We start from the raw sequence: 17,279 nt of genomic DNA, 5'->3' as shown, positions 1-17,279 counted from the left end.
GTTTTATTCTTTGCACTTTTATACGAAAAAAAGGAGCCATTTCCTCTTTGTTCGCCAATGCTTTTAATGCAAATACAATGACTCGGCGTATCCTAGGCAACGCTTACAAACACTAACATGGAGTTATTTGTTGCTAAATTATCAAAATCACACCTGTCAACACGAGATGTCCGCGTACAATGTCAATTTATTATTATTGGCGACCCTTTTTCTCAAAATAAATCCTTTTCGAACACGAATATGACCAGCGTTAATGTTTTTCTCAAATTTCAAAGGAACATCGTAGTTAGGCCTGTCCCAATTGTGCTCGTAAAATGCTAGAAAGTTGCTCACTGGACCAGCATGTCAAAGAGTTGCTAAAATTTGCCAAAAATCCAAAAACGTTGCTACTTTCATCTCTTGATATTTTTAAATAAGCGTTTGTTTTATTTTTCGTTCTTCGCAATAATTGCTAACATTGATTAACAAAAATAGCTTGGAACTATGCTTTAGAGAGTTGCTCGCAGCCAATCATAATTCCGGAAATCGCACACGTGACAATTTTAGCAGCGCCTGCGCAGACAATTTTCGCCAGTGAACAATGTAGGAGAAGCCACGAGCCAAGCGGCCCACACTGCCGGAGCTTATCCCGGTTTCCGTAGCATTAAGCGGCTAGGAATATTTCTACTCCCCCCTGAATGGGATGCTAGTCCATTGCAGGGTTCCCCCCCAGCATTATGTCTCCGGTACCCATTTATACACCTGGGTGGAGAGAGGTACTATGAGAGTAAAGTGTCTTGCCCAAGAACACAACACAAGTGACCCCGGCCGGGGCTCGAACTCGGACCGCTCGATCCGGAGTCCGGCGCTCTAACCATTAGGCCACCGCGCCTCCCATAAACTTAGTATCCCGTATCATGGCAATCGAAAAAAGCGTCAAGGGAGTAGGGGTGAGACTCATAGATTACTCACTACAAATCAGGCTTTTATCGACTCTTATTCGTTGGCGATTTGTAGCTATTTTTTATCGATTTAACTGCCAGTTATATCAATTATCGAGTATCGAGTGGTCACCCCGGTATATATGGTCTTCTGCAGGTTATAAAATTTCACTTTGTCTAAAGAGTCGCGTTTGAAGGCTTTAAAAAAGTAGAACATCTGGTTTTAATCGGAGTAATTACTTACAATTAACCAGGAAATAACTGCCAAAGGTTTTATTCTTTGCACTTAAAGAAAGAAAAAGCAATTTCCTCTTTGTTCGCCAATGAATATATTCAAAGTTGTAGATCAGCGTTTATATTTTACTTTTCTTTTCAGCTCTTTTCGCTTCCATAGCACGACAACACGGACGAAAAGCGACGGATTTCTTTACGTTTGTCTTGAAAATATAATTCGCAGAGTGTGCCATGTTTCAATGCTCAATGAGCCAAAATTGATCGATATTAAGTCGAAACATCTTTGGATCTTTCTCGGCAATCTTCGGTAATCTTCGGAATTTTCGGAACATGTTCTGAAACATTCGAACGACCTTTGGACAACATTTTGAACATCTTAGGAAATCTTCTGAAAATTGTCGGAAATTAAATCTTCGGAAAAAATAAAAAAACCTCGTTTATACAATAAACAAAAATAATAAATGGTTGCTTGAAGATATGAAATTTATATCTCGTGTTTTAATCGATATCTCACTATATCGAATTGAACACTCGAAGATAAATTTCATATCTCCGCGCAACCATGTATTATCCTCTTTTTCTTACTTTTGAAAAAGAAATAAACATATAAAGTGAATGAAAAATTAAAGTAAAATACAATGTAAAATAGAATTCAAAAGGAAAAGCGAAGTAAATTATTTTGTCTTTTATTTCATTTTCGCTTCTTAGAAAGGCCATTAGTTAAAGGGAGACCGTCCCCGCTGATGTATCGTACTTTTATGAGTAAAATGTATGGCCTGTAGCAAACGTGCTTCATTATCTTGCAAAAAACATCAAAAATAGTGTAAGCAAAGAAATATCAACGTAAAAAGAAAACAAAAAATTAAAAGATTTAAAATTTCACCAAAACGACAATTTTCATTTCTTAGCATCCTGACACAAAATCAAATTCGATGAACTGTAATCCATTTCTAACCTTGCAATCCTGTACTTCTTCCCTAAAATACTTGTTCAATTTTGCTTTTTATAATCTTTTTATTCAATTTTTTTGAATACTTGGTAGCGTAATAAAGTATATTTACACGTATTTTGCACAGCAGAACCGAAGAGATTTCTTTAACCTTTTTCTATTTTTAGAAAGAAGATCTCAGGAAATTCTTTTCTGTTTTCTAAACTGCGTCAGTCGAGCCTATCAATAGCATCATATCTCACCTTTCCTTCCAATATTTCAAAACGATTATTAACCTATTCAAATACGTTTGGTGACCGATCCTTTTTACCGGCCGTGAAAAGAATAGCGTAGGAAATGATGTCTGCATTTCTAAAGTACATCTTGCATCTGTTTGAAATTTACATCTTCAGTTCTCTTTCATCATCGACCACAACATGTCGACCGCTTCTTCGCCCTCGATGTCGATGGGGATTGATGACTCAGAAATGGAAAAATGCCCATATATGCAAGGTACTGCTTGGCGAAAGTCATACTTAACGGAAAATACGTTTAGAAGTCTGCTTGCTGTAACTGTCATCAATTCACTGGCACTCATTCTAAACGTCCTACTGAACGTGCTAGTTATCTTAGCCGTGGCAACAAGACGGCCGCTTCGAACCAACTCCAACATTCTTCTAGCCTGTTTGGCGGGCTCCGATTTGTTAGCAGGGCTAATACCTCACCCCGTGACCATCGCGATGGAATTGAAGCGAATCCTTAGCGATGGGCCATTTTGTACCATAGAAAAAGTAATGTCAATAACCATTGTAGAGATAAGCTCTGCGTCGCTTGCTCACCTTTTGTTGATCGGTATAGATCGCTACGTAGCTATCAAACATCCCTTGAGGTACCGGGACATTGTCACAAAGCAAAGAATCAAAGCTGGTGTAATTATTGCATGGGTCTTTACAGCGGCTTTGACCATCCACGAAATTGTCTTGGCCGCTATAGACAGTGAAACAGAAACTTTCTTAAAATACTTGAACGCGAGAGCCATAATACTCGCTATTATAGCGTCTTTTTATATTTTTGCTATCGGCTACACCTATGTCTACATTTTCACAGTGTCACTGCGTCAGAAAAGACGCCTCCAAACTGAACAACAATCTGAAGAAGAAGCTAACAGAGTGAAGAAAAACAACAAGGCAGCTAACACCCTAGCATTCATTCTAAGTGCGTTGATATTATCTTATTTGCCTACAATAATACTTCTTGTACTTACATCTTCAAATCACACGATTGAACCGCGCAATATGTGTGTTCTGTGGAGCTGGTGCGCAACTTTAATAATATTGGGTTCTATTTTTAACCCTGTTATTTACTGCTGGCGCAAAAAGAAGCTTCGACGCGCTTTCCTTGAGATTTTTCATTTCAGACAACCGGAAAATAGCCCGCCAGAAATCGAGATGGTAGAAATAAGACGCCATCGACCTGAAGTTCAGCCTACTGCTTGTGAAGCTTTTTCGATACCCGTCGTTCAAGAAGACCCGGTTCTACTGTCATTTCGCCATCTTTATGACGAACAAACTTAGCATCCTCTATCAAAGGAATCGATTATTTGATCGATACTCGGGAAAAATATCTGAAGTTCTCGCAAGAGCAGTCGACCCTATGACCATCCACATACCGATTGGATGCTCTACCACTGAACTAATACACTTGAGACTTGTGAGAGTTATTTACTTTGATATGTTAACGCCGATTTACACGGTACGATTTTGTCGCATGCGACATGCTTGCGACATGCCTACGACACGAATTGTGTCGTGTAAATCAAACCTACAACTCGCTTATGACTGTCGTAGGCGTGTCGTAAGATTATTGCATGCGACAAAATCGTACCGTGTAAATCGGCCCTTAGAATTTCACGATGTGAATGCAGCGTCGCTCCATTAATAGCGGAAATATGTTGTACGCAAATTTAAGGTCGGCGCGGCACTCGAAAGTGTTTTATTTTCGCGGTGCCGGCAGAATTTGATTTTGCACCTTTTTTCTATCGTAAACAAACGAATTTCCGAATTCTATAAGGAATTTTCTCGAGTACTTCAGTAACATTAAAAATAAGTAAAAAAATGAAAAAAAAATGTAAGTTTATTTAGGGGATCATATGACATACATTTAGTTTTATGATCTTATAAGGGCCTGTTTACATGGAGGGAGGGTGCCCCGGCTAACCGAGTTACCCGGCTAGAAGGGATGAAACATAGCCCGCCTTTACATGCAGAATTTACAGCCCTTCTACCCGAGTTGAGACAGCGTCATTGAAGCGTGTCACACTGTGTCACAGCGTGGGAAAACCATGTAGCTCCAAATGATTGACGAAAAATATAACTTTTTACTAAATAATCAAGGCTAGCCGTCTTCAAACCTATTTTATTTTGATGTGCGAGCTCTTAGAACTTTAGTACGTCCATTTATAGCGGAATTCAATCGAAATTCAACAGTCTTTGGCCGCCAAATTGAAAATTAAATTTGTTGTTTTGTGAGTTAGGAAAATCATTCACTACGAAAATTTCGAATTCATTAGCTGTTGCTCAAAGAAATATTTTCCAGCCTACAGATAAAACTAATTTGATCTAATTTTGGTCAAATAGCACTGTTTCGGTCCAGAATTTATACATTTTATGCCATTAACTTCAAATTTAATTAAAAAACACGCGCGAAGACTTATCCCGGCAAGCCGGGATAGCCCGGGCATAACCGTTTACATGGCAAAAAGCTATCCCGCCTAGAAGGGTGCCCCGGGCAAGTAGACCGAGTGCCCCGGCAAGGCGGGTTTCCCGTCTTGCATGTAAACGCTTCGATGCGTTCTCTAAAGAAACGTATGAAAAGTTGGCTCGCCCAGGGTAGCTCGGTTAGCCGGGTAACTCGGTTAGCCGGGGCACCCGCCTTCCATGTAAACTGGCCCTTACAGACATGGCACTCAAAATGTAACCTACATTACTTTATATTTTCAAACCTGTGGTCAGTGACGCAATTTAGATTTAAAATCTTTTAAAGACACCGCAGATCGTAGATCATGTGATAGGCTGCTCCACAACTGAACTCAGCTCCTCTATGAGAGAAGCTTTTCTTTGAATAATTGGTACGAGGCTATGGAAGAGCCAGTTTATTTTCAGAATTCTTTAATCGATAAGAAGTGATGTCGTCTTATGATTTTATTAATTCTCACTCATTGACAAGTCAGTTCACTTGAATTTGCTTCAAAAGGCAACCAATCACACGGCCCCCCTGAGCCAGCCACTGTGCTGAATGGGCCACCCTGCATAAATAAAGTTTTACCTACCTAAATAAGTACAACTACATCCCTAAATAATAAAAACAACTTATTAATTTATACTCTTTGACCCTTAATCTCATATTTAGTGAATTTTATCTGATGAGAGCTAAAGGTCAAACGCGATTTAAATATGTATAAGGGTTTCTTCGCCCGCCATCTTGAAAGCGGACATGGCCCTGGGGACGAGGCTGCTGAAGTTGCTGAAGGTTCCTTCCTTTAAAAACTCTCATTGAACAGGAACCTACATGAAGACCTGAAAATGACCCCCTGTATCGTAAATCAGGACTAGCGCTAGGTATTTCAGTTATGACATCCCATTTATCCTTGCAAGGGTCATAACATTCAATTTCTCCCCCTTTCCCGTCTGAGTTGCAACACGAATCGTCCACTACATAAACTTTGTCATCAACACACAATATGCTGGCTCTAATTGATCTACAAACTATGCTTGATTTTGCTATTATATGCCACTCATTTTTTGTTTCGTTGTACACTTCACAAGTTTTAACCGAGTCAGCATAGGTGCCTGCTTCTGACAATCCACCAGTAATGAAAATTTTCCCGTGCGCGGCTGTTCCTGAAGCATTCCGTCTCGCTATTTGAAGACCAGCTAGTTTGTCCCATTTCCTTTTGCTGAGATCATACCTGTCAACATCGTTCAGAACCTTGTTCGTTCCATGAATGGCGCCACCAATGAAATAAATAAAATTGTCTTTTGCGACAATGCAAATTCCCATCTTTAAACCCAGATCAAATGATGATATGTCTTCCCAGGAGTTCGATTCTGGTTTGTACCTCGTGATATAGGAAAGATGCTGATTTCCACAAGTAAAAATTTTTGACTCTTCCTCAGGCCCATTGCAAGAATGCAAAGAGGCACAATCAGGGCAAGATATTTCATTTTCTGATTCCAGAGCGTAAATTCCATCTTCATTGTTATCACTGACAAAAATTTGCTGTAAATCTCTTTTTCCTTCGTACGGTACGTCCGTACATCGATCAAAGAATGAATCATAGCGTAATAGTATAAAGTCACGCTCCCAAATCGGGCTTTCAAAGTCTGCAAATAAAGTATACAACGTGCTGTGACAAGCAGGCGAAGATACCATTTGCGTCACGCGCCACGGTAAACTGTCACGCAACTTGTACCACGTATTTGTACGGGGAACATAACACATGAGCTGTTTGCAGCAGTTATCTCGATCTGTTACACATAGTACTATAACAGGAGTCTCAAGTGACTTCCTGGGAGGCGGAAACGAGATATTTTCAGAATTATTTGAATCAATTGTCTTCATATATATAGCGTCCGTCACAAGTTCGAAACAGCACGCATTATCGTTCACAAGATCATTTGTCACGATATCATTGAATAGATAGTCACGCGATACATAAATTAGCCGAACCTGACGAAATAAATCGGCGAAATACTTCTTTCGCTCGCTTTTGTTTTGATCAATCCAAGTTTGAATTATCTTAAACACAGTTTTCCTCTGCGCTAACATTTATTTCGTCACTTGAAATCCACTGGTTAACTTCCACGCTTGACATGTTCAAAAACTCGTCCGCTTTCGCTACGTGCGATGCGAAATTTGCATAGATGAATTTTTTGGCGTCAGAAACAAGCTCTTCGCATTGATATCTTTCTGCAAAATAGTAAGCTGAAATACAGTTTGAAGTATTCAACGTCTGTGCTAAAACTCTCCCAGCCAGAGTCTTTAACGGCAGAATAAACAAATAGTCAGCCATCTCGATCAGGTCCCGAGCATCATCTTCAGTCAATATCTGAACGTCACCGGTGTAAATAAACTCCAATACAGCTCCTAAAGCAGCCTTCGTTAGCATTTCCAATCGAACCACTCCTTTCTTAGACTCCATCATGTCAGTGTTTAGCAGCTTTTCAAAGAAAGAACTTGCCTCTGAAAGAACTTTTCTGTGGGCTTTGAATTCTGTGCCATCTTCGACCACCAAGGTAACGGTCGAAAGGATTGTCTTGCGTTTCTTGTGGCATGAATATGTCTTGTTCTAATTTTGTAACTTCCATTGCTGAATTCACCACTTATGGAAATCTAATGAAAGTTTTGTAGTTGAGTTGTAAGACTAAGAATATTTCTTATATATATCTTGTTTACAGCCGTTTACAAAGAACGTTTCGATGCGGTCACTCTATACTACGTGAAAGGAAGCACGGTGTAGCAAATCTAAATGACGTTTGTTTGAGAGCCGACGCAGATATAAATTGCATATTAAACAACCCGTGCATTTTATCAGGTTCCGTTCTTTGAACGCACTTGTCACCCGAATTATGCCAGTCATGCGTTGCCACACCACGTTTGTTTCTTGTGGCATGAATATCTTGTTTGTCTTGTTTCCTACTCGTAGTTGCTCGCATCGCTGACTTATCATTGACGTCATCAACTAGCCTACAACAAGAAATTTACGAGTGGACTTGCACGCAAAAAAAAACTTGCGTGGAGCATCATCGAGCGTTGCTCTTATGGTATACAGTCAACTCTCTCAAGACGGACACCTGGTGGTGGTCCCTGCGTTTTTTAGTCATTTTACTGGAACTAAACTCCCTATAAGACGGACAACTCTCTAAGACGGACAACGGACACTTTGAAATCATTAACGGACGCTTGAGAAGTGTTTTTTGTCATGTTTTATTAGTGAAAATACTTCCAAACTTCGTATCAACCTAAAGCAAATTTAGTCAGCGCCATAAGGATACGTGCATACCAAGCTTACTAACCAAAAACAATGACGCTTTAACGGATTACTTCTCTGCTTACGTGTATGGACACTAAAGAGGTCGTTTTCTACTTAGAGTATTACAGTTTGTAGAAGCTCTCAATTTTTGCTTTAACAAAAAAAGTACGGTCCTTTTATTATTTTAGTCTTGTTGCAGTTAGAAAAGGTTTGTTGCATGGTGCAAAGGTTTAGCTTTATTTCTCAGAATTACTGGTGTCATATTACCTCGACTCTCTACAAGGCGGACATCTCTCTAAGACGGACAGCTGCAGCCGGTCCCGAGGCTTTTCGTCTTTGAGAGAATTGACTGTAAAGGTTTTTGTTCAAATTGTCTTGATTTGAAGGAAGACGGATCGATAGTGGTTTTGTTATCAGGTTTCCACCTGAATGATGTTCAGGTATTTTTGAGATGCATATAAATGGACTACTTGTTCTTTTGCATTTGTTTTTGAATAATCAAAATTACTCTTACCCAGTCAAGTAATGTAGTTATCAACCTGTCATGCAATAATTTTCATCGGGCATTGGTGACGTTTCAAGATCTGCGAAATACAGTGAACAGCAACATGTGTTTTGAAATGTTTCGATAATTGAAAGTGTAATTCTTTAACTTTTGAATGCAAATAAAAAGCTTTTCTTGATCAAGCCAAACGTTCTAGTATTATTTTAAAAAGACTTGGAATGTTGTTGTTGTTTTTTTCATATCGCCTAAGGGAATGTGTTTCCGAACTAGTGTTTTTTAGTGGTCTGACTGGTTCTGAACAGCCTAGCCTGCGTAGCTGGCGGTATTGTTGGGTTTAGCGCGCACAAGCAAGCGGCGAAGCCGCGACAAACGAGCGGCGCAGCTTCTCCTCCCAAAGCCACTTGCGGCTGCGCCGCTCGTTTGTCGCGGCTTCGCCGCTGCTTGTGCGCGCTAAATCCAACAATACCGCCAGCTACGCAGGCTAGAACAGCCAGGCCCGTACAAGCGGGGCGACTAGTTAAAATATAAAGAAATGTTTGGAATATCGAAAGGCTCTCGTGATAGTTAAAGTATTGCGAGTAGAAGCTATATTTAAGCTCAAAATAGACGTAAATCCCCGTCAGTCGTATTTTGCCGTGTATGCGGCGCAAAATGGCGAATTTTCGCGATTTGAAGGGTTTTTCGTTGACTGTTTCTACATGTTATAGAAGGAGAACAAGCTTGTACGTTTTGAATATATAAGGTTCCATGGATATTCATGTTTTTACTGCTTGAGGCTTCCTGGTTTCCTATCGAACTGCCGGCCTTCAAAACGTTCAAAATGCTGTCTGATCTCCCCACCCCTTCCCCGCCTAAATTCAAAACGCTCCTGAGCTCTTCCGTGTCACGTGGGTAAATAAATTACAATAAATTACAAATTACAACCAATTAACGAACCAACGAAAAAAACGATCGAACGAAAGAAAGAGCATCATAACTTAAAACCATTGTTAGTAAAGGGTCCCCTCTTCTGCGTTAAAGCGGGAGCCTTCACAAAGTGTAAAAACATTTATGTTGTAGTTTCGGGTTAGTGTGGTGACACTAGGATAAGATAGGCGCTTAGGTTGTCGAAAAAGTTGGGTTAAAGCGCCAAATTGAAGGTATGTCAAACATAACCGATGAAAACAACTATTTATACTAGTGATAGTAACTAGTGATATTAACTACTGAATAAATATTTTATCATTTCAATCAACGAGTTCTACATAAATAAACTGTACACCTTTCTAACAGAGACCAGATACCAGAGTATTGTTAACAGTCAATTTTATTACAAAATACATTAAACTTTCAACGATAGATCAAAATGCAAACGTTGCGTCAAATATTTTTGTTTCTTAATACAGCGTGATTTATCGATTGTTACAATAAGTGATCGGTTGTGATTATTCTTTCTGCAATACGCGCGGTCTTCGTTTCAGTTGGTTTCGCGCTAATGGAACTTCTAACGGTGTTTTACATGTAACTACTTTGTTTTTATTTCACTCTTAAACTGACAACTACGTTGGTTATCTTGTTCGATACCTTGTCAATCACAGTGTTTAAAACATTTACAGATTACGTTTAACTTTAGCGGCAGAGTTAATTATTTTTAAACAGTTTTTAACTTTTAACGTTCCTTTTAACCCTTTTTTCTACCAGATTTAAAGCTTGACTGTGTTTTGGTTATATCACACAAGTTTATAAAACTAGAGACACTTGTACTATGGCTTGTGACGCCGGGGAGTTGAGAGCTTAAACAATTTCTGCTTGTGCGTCAAAAAGAGTGAAGGGGTAAATTTAGATTTTGTCAAACTAAGATGTCAAACTAAATGTTCGATTCAAAACGCTAATTAATTTATCAAACCTCAAGGGGTCTTCAATCGTTTTTAAGATTAAAATATGGTACCTGTTTGAGTATGAAATATGCAATATTTACTTTGATGTCGGCGTGAAATGTTATATGCTTGTTATATTTATACAAAAACTAAACTACGTTCTAATGCATCATTGCCTTGAGAGGAAACCTCATTCCCGAATTTCTCAACCACCTTCGCCTTAGGCCCATTTCTCTTTAACGGAGAAAATGGCCTTGAATCGAGGTAACTCTTTAGTTCAAAAAGCAGTGACACCACTCAGCTCTCTGGGCGCGTCAAATTTCATCTACACAGGCTGAATCTAATCAAAACTAGAACTAGAAAAGTATACTGAAACTGAGAAAATCTCCAGGCTCCAGTTGCATTCAATCGCGGACATTTTTTCAGCCCATTTGTCGCAAGGCCTCGTCAGAGCGGCATCTTAACCTTTATGTTTTTTTTTTGCTGAAAATATAAAAAAAGTAAAAATGGAACTGCTCAGGAGTGTAAAGCATACGTGCAGAGCCACTGTACAGGAAGCCCTTTCCAGGGTTTTCGTTCTGTTTAGGTCTAGCGAAATTATATTTCACTGTGTAGAAAGATCGTAGCTTAATCTACAAGTTGACGTAATTTTTCGTTGGCTGTGACGTCATGTGACGTCACATTTCGTCATAAGAGCCGTCATCTTGGATCCGCCATCTTGGATTTCCCCATTTTCTTAGAAAGTCAGAAAATAACGGAAATTGATGCATGACAAAATCAAGCCACAATGCTTATGGAATGTAAAAATAAACAAAACGTACAATTCTGTTTCAAAAAACTGGAAAATAAAGAAAAATATTAGAAATAACAATTTTTGGCCAGTCCTGTTTGCAAGTATGACGTTGTCATGACATATCAAAATTTCCGCAAGGGATGAATGAACAGCTACTGAAAGTTTTAGCATTCTAAAGAAAATCCTTCTTTCAAAATTTCGAAAAAACCTTAAGGAGAGGTGACATCCACCCCTTGTACGTCCGAGGGTTAAAAGAAGACCTCGTCACCCCTTACCTCGGTCCTACTCCGTGTCCTGTCTATGTCTTGATCGTAAACGATGCCTGAAACATCGGAAACGAGAAAGAAAATAGCAACTTTCGATCAGTACGTCAACCTTTCCATTGGGGGCGCGAGGGAAAGTTACAACAGTGACAAAAACGGGCAGATAATCCGGAAAGGCTATTTTAAACGTGTAAATGCAAAGGCCTACCTTCGAATAAACATGCAGACGGCCCATAAAATGCCTCCAGCGCCAGCCGCGAATCCGACCACACCGATTATAACATACACTACCATGGAATCTGCAAAATAAAAACAATTAATAATCCTTTCTTAAGCATTTTACCCTTTTCTGGTCATTCTTTTGCCATGGAACTCTGAAAATAAAAGATTGTCTAAGGCCCCCACACTGACCCGGGTAAATTTGAAAACGCATCTTTTTTTACACGGATAGGCCAACCGTCCACACTGAAACGGCGTTTTTGGTCACCGAAAACGGAGCTTTTCAAAAACGCTCTCCAAAGTGGGTATCGTTTTCAAATTTACCAGGGTTAATGTGGACGGACAACATTTAACCCGGCGTTTTCAAATTTCTCCGTTTTCAAATTTACCCGGGTCAGTGTGGAGGGGGCCTAAGTCAATATTTATTTTGATTGTAGGTAAACAATTCATCTCTCTCTGAACACTTAGCGTTGTTAAGCATTTTATAAGGCCAATTTATTTAAGCCTATTAATTAAATAACTTCTGATTGTGAATAGTTCAACGATTCCGGGTTTATTTTGTTATAGACTCAATAAACATATGAGAATGAGTCAGTCGGCAAGTGCGGCTTATAGAATTAGAATTTTAAATTTTCTGACCAAATGTCTGATCTTTATTAATGATGACAAAGTTCACTCACGATCGCCGACCAAAAGGCTACTTTCGAAACTTGGCAAACGGCAACTTAGACAAATGTACACTTTGTCGTAAACTAAATTCTCAACAAAATGAAACCCAAAATCGCAAAGAAATCGTGATTTGGCGAGAAACACTCACCTTGAAATGCCACGAGGATAAACCGATGAGTTTCTTTTACTAAGGTTTAACAACTTGCCTGCGTTACTATTCTAGAACTTTGGATAAGAACAATAGAATGGCCGGTCCCATTTCTTTATATTCTTGTTGTTGTATTGTCAGAGTTGCAGTGTAGAAAATGGTCGGTTTTACCGAGTTTGTCCGCTAAATGTTTGTGCGTTGTTGATCCGAGTTCGCTCAATTTTCGTGTAAGTTATCACTGTGTATAAATCATTTAAATTTTCTATTGCATACGTCGCGTTTCGTTACGTTAAAGGAACTATGTCACTGGGATTTTGCAGTTTTCTTGCTCTAAACTATTCTGATATTAGGGGTAGGCAACTTTAGCCCTGAAAAACATTGTCTTTGAACATTTAACGGAAATATAACCCTTATTTTGGGATAGAAATCAAACATCGGCTATAAATATCGATTTGTTTGAAGGCGTGCGGAAACAATTTGAAAATGTTGGCTAATTATAACGCTTTCAAATTGCAATCCATTTTTATCCGAGCCATCCGCAGCCAAACGCGCTTTTAAACAGTTTTAGTGCTCTAAAATAGCAACTGTTAAAAAAAATAGACCATTATTTTAAGGTTTCTTGCGACATTTGGGCTGTTCACAAATCTGTCAAAATCCGTGACATAGTCCCTTTAAGTTACGTTAAGTTACGTTACACACTCGTTTTAGCATTGGTGCGCGGTACTTCAGTGGAACACGACTATCTCGGCTCTACTCACGTTTCTCAGCTGGTCTTTCTCCGGTGCTATTCATAATGGTGGAAATCTCAACGTCTCCATTTGTCGAGGACACATCGCTGATTTTACACAGCGAAGGCGAAAAACAAGCAACAGAGAAGCAGTTCTTGTCCACCATGTAGGCGACATTGCAGCCTCGCTGAGCACAGCATCGATCCATACACATGTCCATGTTACTGGAAAAAGAACAAAGGTAAGGAAAAGATAAACCGACGTTTAACTCTGGGTTTAGTAGCATGAAGTGACTAGAAGTATTGCTATTCTTTCTGGGTGGGATGCCAGTCTTTGACAGGTTATCCACCCTCTCTCAGCATTCTAGAAGGTTTTCCCCAGGGCCGGGTTGTTCAAAGCACGATTAAGTTAATCCAGGATTAGCGCAAATTTTGATATCAGCTTTTCAACTTTTCAGTGAGATTTTCTAGTTTATATTCTCCGTTGTTCAGCCTTGGCCATCGACTAAACTCAAACTCCACAAAACGTAAGCAATAAAAACACTTTTATGCACAGAAAAATTAATTTAATCCTGGGTTAAGGTTAATCGGCTTTCGATCAACCCGGCCCAGAACTCGCTGGTACCCATTTATTCTCCTGAGTACTGAAAGAGAGGTACTGTGAGAGATTTCAGGGCCGTAACTAGCGAGAGGCAAGACAAGGCACTTGCCTCGTCTAGATATATTTTGTTGGGAAATAATCCCCATTTGAACAAGAGTAATATTTCTCAAGAAACATCTTATGAAAAATGTTAAAGAAATTAAAACTTATAGATTTTAAAATTTTCTGGAGGGTACGTCCTTAGAACCATCAAGCAAGATCTTGCCTCGTCTATGGCAAAGGTCTGGTTACAGACATGTACGGTTGTGTTTTAAAACCTAAGGTTGTCCACTCCGTCAATCAAAACACCAAATATGGCCATGCTACTGGTATTGCTGTATGGGTGGACAGAGTCTTTTGTAAGGGTCAAAGTAGTGAAGCGGGGCTTTTAAACGTTATACAAATGATACGATACTGCGGTCATATGTAGTCGAACCTGGGCCCCTTAGCCTCAATTCCCTTTGGTCGTCACTAGAGAGCAGGGATTGAGCCAGGCGTATCCACACCTCATGTCCAAATACCGTATTTATTCGATTTATCGCCCAACCTCGAATAAGCGCCCACCCTAAAGGTAGGAAAAGTAATAAGCGCCCAGCCTCGAATAGCGCCCACCCCCCACCACACAAAAAACTTCAGTGCACAAGGGTGACTAGTGATCCCCATGACAGTTTGTAGACTAGAAACTCTCTGTACCTATTTACGTTTTTATATTTATTTTTGTTAATAAACTACTATGAAATCGTGAACATACGCCTGATAAGCGCCCACTCTCAAGGTCCAAAAATTTAATGAGCGTCCAGGGCGCTTAATCAAATAAATACGGTACATGACACTCAGCCATAAGCTGATTGTAGAGTAATAATAATTTGAGCGCCAAATGAACTGTACCTGACAACTCCGACAAAATTGAACTTTCCTGCTTCTAATCCTCCAACTAAAGTCTTATTGCTGACTACCTTTGACTGAGATCTTTGGTCTGCTCGACAAGTCGGCGTCTGGTCACTAGCAGAGAACATTGTCCCTGAAAAGCAAAGAAGGTTTTCATCAGTGGAATGAAAGTGGATAAAACGTGAATCCATGGTAAATAGGTCTCCAAATCTGTTTACAATGAGGGCCTCCCAGGGGTTTTCGAGAACAAGAGAACATGGCCATTTATTTGGGGGCGGGGATATTATTGATCAAAATTGGAAGGATTTTACGGAAGAAAATACCAAATTTTAATGAACGAGGGAACAAGTAGCCTCCCCTGGGAGTGCCTCTATAATGGTGTGTTTCAATTTGGATAACCTCCTGGTTGATGGAACGAGCCATCAGAAACAGAAAACACTTGCAAAGTAAATCCGGAACATTAAAGTTCCCATGTGGATCGATCAGATTGAAAGATAACATTGGTCCACATCTGCATTCAAACGGACACTAACACGAAGTTAAATACGTAACGCCGTCAGGTAGGGAGTTGACTCTGACTTGATGGTTTAATACCTGTTGGTTGTTTCCGTTAACAAAACATTTCCGGAAATTCCGGTTGGTCCCTGAACATGACTTTTTGGTTCATTCCACTGGAAAATTTCCAGGACAAACGGAACTTTAGAAAAGATAGTCCCATTTTCCAGTTGGGACGTCCCGAATGTAAACTCGTGTTCCATCATTTACGGTCTTGCATCTTTTGCACCGGTTCAAAGCCTTTTAGCTTTTAAGGTCAAGCCAAATTTCGCGTTTCAACCGAAATGGTTTTTCGGCGAAACTTTAAATGGAACACATTCTTCGCGAACGAAAATTCTCACCCAAACGTTTTAGTTCGGTGAACACCCATTGTGTACCCTGTACCTTGAAAAAAGGCTGCATACGAGCATAGTGGCTCATCGGGCCGGAAATTAACCCGGTTTCCGTAGCAAGGACGACTAGGAGTATTTCTACCCCCCCCCCCCCCCGGATTGGATGCTAGTCCATAGCAGGGTTATCCCCCAGCATTAAATTCACCAGTACCTATTTATATGCCTGGGTGAAGAGAGGCACTTTAAGAGTAAAGTGTCTTGCTCAAAGAACACAACGCAGTGACCCGGCTGGGGCTCGAACCCAGACCGTTCGATCCGAATTTCACCGCACTAACCATTAGTTCACCCCCCCCCCCCCCAAGGTACGGCATAGGTACCCTGTAACCTACCCTTGTCTTTATCGTCGTCAATGAATCCTCTGGATACGTAGGACACCTTGGGTTCCAGATGAGATGGTTTGGCCAAGACAGCTTGGCATAGCTTCTCGTTCTGACATCCCACCGAGTAACAGTGATCGCCGAACATGAAAGCGAGGTCACATGACGCGTCATCACAGCATTTACCGATGCAGTCACGCATCGACAGTACTCCAGTCCTCTCCGTGAAATTGCCTGAAATACAGATATACGGTAAGCGTCTTGTGCCAAGATTTTGTTTGCGCCAAAAAAGTGTCTGTAATGATTGATATTAGGGGTATAGAATGGTCGCCTAAATTAGCTTAAGTCTCGGCAATTTTCGGCCAAGTCATGCAGTCTTGGCTCTTAAAAACGAAAACCCGAAATCTCGTATTCATTTCAATGCCCCCCCCCCCCCCCCCCCCCCCCACTTGATTTGTTAGGGTTTTGGAAACTCGAATTTTAAAAACCTCCGTCTAGAAGTCTCGGAACTTTTCTGGCGTTTGTTATTCGTACAAGGGAACGTCTTCTAGAAGCTGAACTCCACAGAAATGATTTAAAAGCGTTTTGCTCATCTTTTAATCAAACTAAGCCAATCTATTACGAAGGACACATCAAACTAGTTGTAAGAAAAAAAATAGAAATTGAAACGACTTGATCGTAATAAGTGAAAAAAATGCACTATGACGAACGAGTTCCGTTTGGTTTCTTGTGTTTCTAAATCTTTTGATTTATTCTCAGTCTTGGAAAATATGGCTAAAGCGCTTTGAGTTATGAAGGTTAGCTAGGGTTTGAGTCTCGGGCTCGAAGTATTTGAAACACGAGTCTCGGGCTTGGAAATTGTTTTAACTTGAAAGTCTTGGTCTCAAATTTTGAAACAAGTGTCTCGTCTTCTTGAAAAGTCTCGGATTGACCATTTTACACTCTGTGATTAGTTAGTGCGTTCACGCATACACAAGTGTGTTAAGGGGAGGTGTCTGCTTAGCGAAGGTGTACATAAGCAGAGGCTCGAAAGAATTTAACAATGTTCGTACCTGCATCAATCCCTCCGCGCAAGGTCACGTTGTATGTGATGGTGCTGTCACGGCACTTGTCCTGAGCTATGTAGTCATTTGCTACAGCTGAAAAGTATAAAAAAGAAATATTAGTTGTTGCTTTTTTCTTGCTTTCATAAGA

The 17,279-nt window shown here is 40.1% G+C and overlaps 2 protein-coding genes across 2 annotated transcripts in view; both read right to left on the bottom strand.

Annotated features, from left to right (window-relative positions):
* Positions 1 to 5,433: 5,433 nt before the first annotated feature.
* On the bottom strand, positions 5,434 to 7,620 carry LOC144662672 (kelch-like protein 21). Its single transcript, XM_078523524.1, has 2 exons — positions 6,933 to 7,620; positions 5,434 to 6,895 (listed from the first exon to the last, which is right to left on the bottom strand). The coding sequence occupies exons 1-2, from the start codon at positions 7,283 to 7,285 to the stop codon at positions 5,518 to 5,520; spliced, it is 1,731 nt and encodes a 576-aa protein (XP_078379650.1). The 5' UTR covers positions 7,286 to 7,620; the 3' UTR covers positions 5,434 to 5,517.
* Positions 7,621 to 9,906: 2,286 nt separating this feature from the next.
* Positions 9,907 to 17,279, bottom strand: part of LOC144662517 (uncharacterized) — a 28,412-nt gene continuing 21,039 nt past the window's right edge. Inside the window, 7 exon segments of the mRNA XM_078523331.1 lie at positions 9,907 to 10,939; positions 11,528 to 11,589; positions 11,739 to 11,829; positions 13,325 to 13,518; positions 14,822 to 14,954; positions 16,098 to 16,319; positions 17,138 to 17,224. Of these exon segments, the coding sequence (XP_078379457.1) occupies positions 11,550 to 11,589; positions 11,739 to 11,829; positions 13,325 to 13,518; positions 14,822 to 14,954; positions 16,098 to 16,319; positions 17,138 to 17,224 (767 nt within the window). The 3' untranslated portion in view covers positions 9,907 to 10,939; positions 11,528 to 11,549.

The sequence above is a fragment of the Oculina patagonica genome, chromosome 8 (assembly GCF_052425735.1).
Source record: "Oculina patagonica isolate OP01 chromosome 8, crgOcupat, whole genome shotgun sequence".
NCBI lineage: Eukaryota > Metazoa > Cnidaria > Anthozoa > Scleractinia > Oculinidae > Oculina > Oculina patagonica.
Note: the sequence above shows the minus strand (reverse complement) of the source record. Positions and strands in the feature narration are given on the sequence as shown.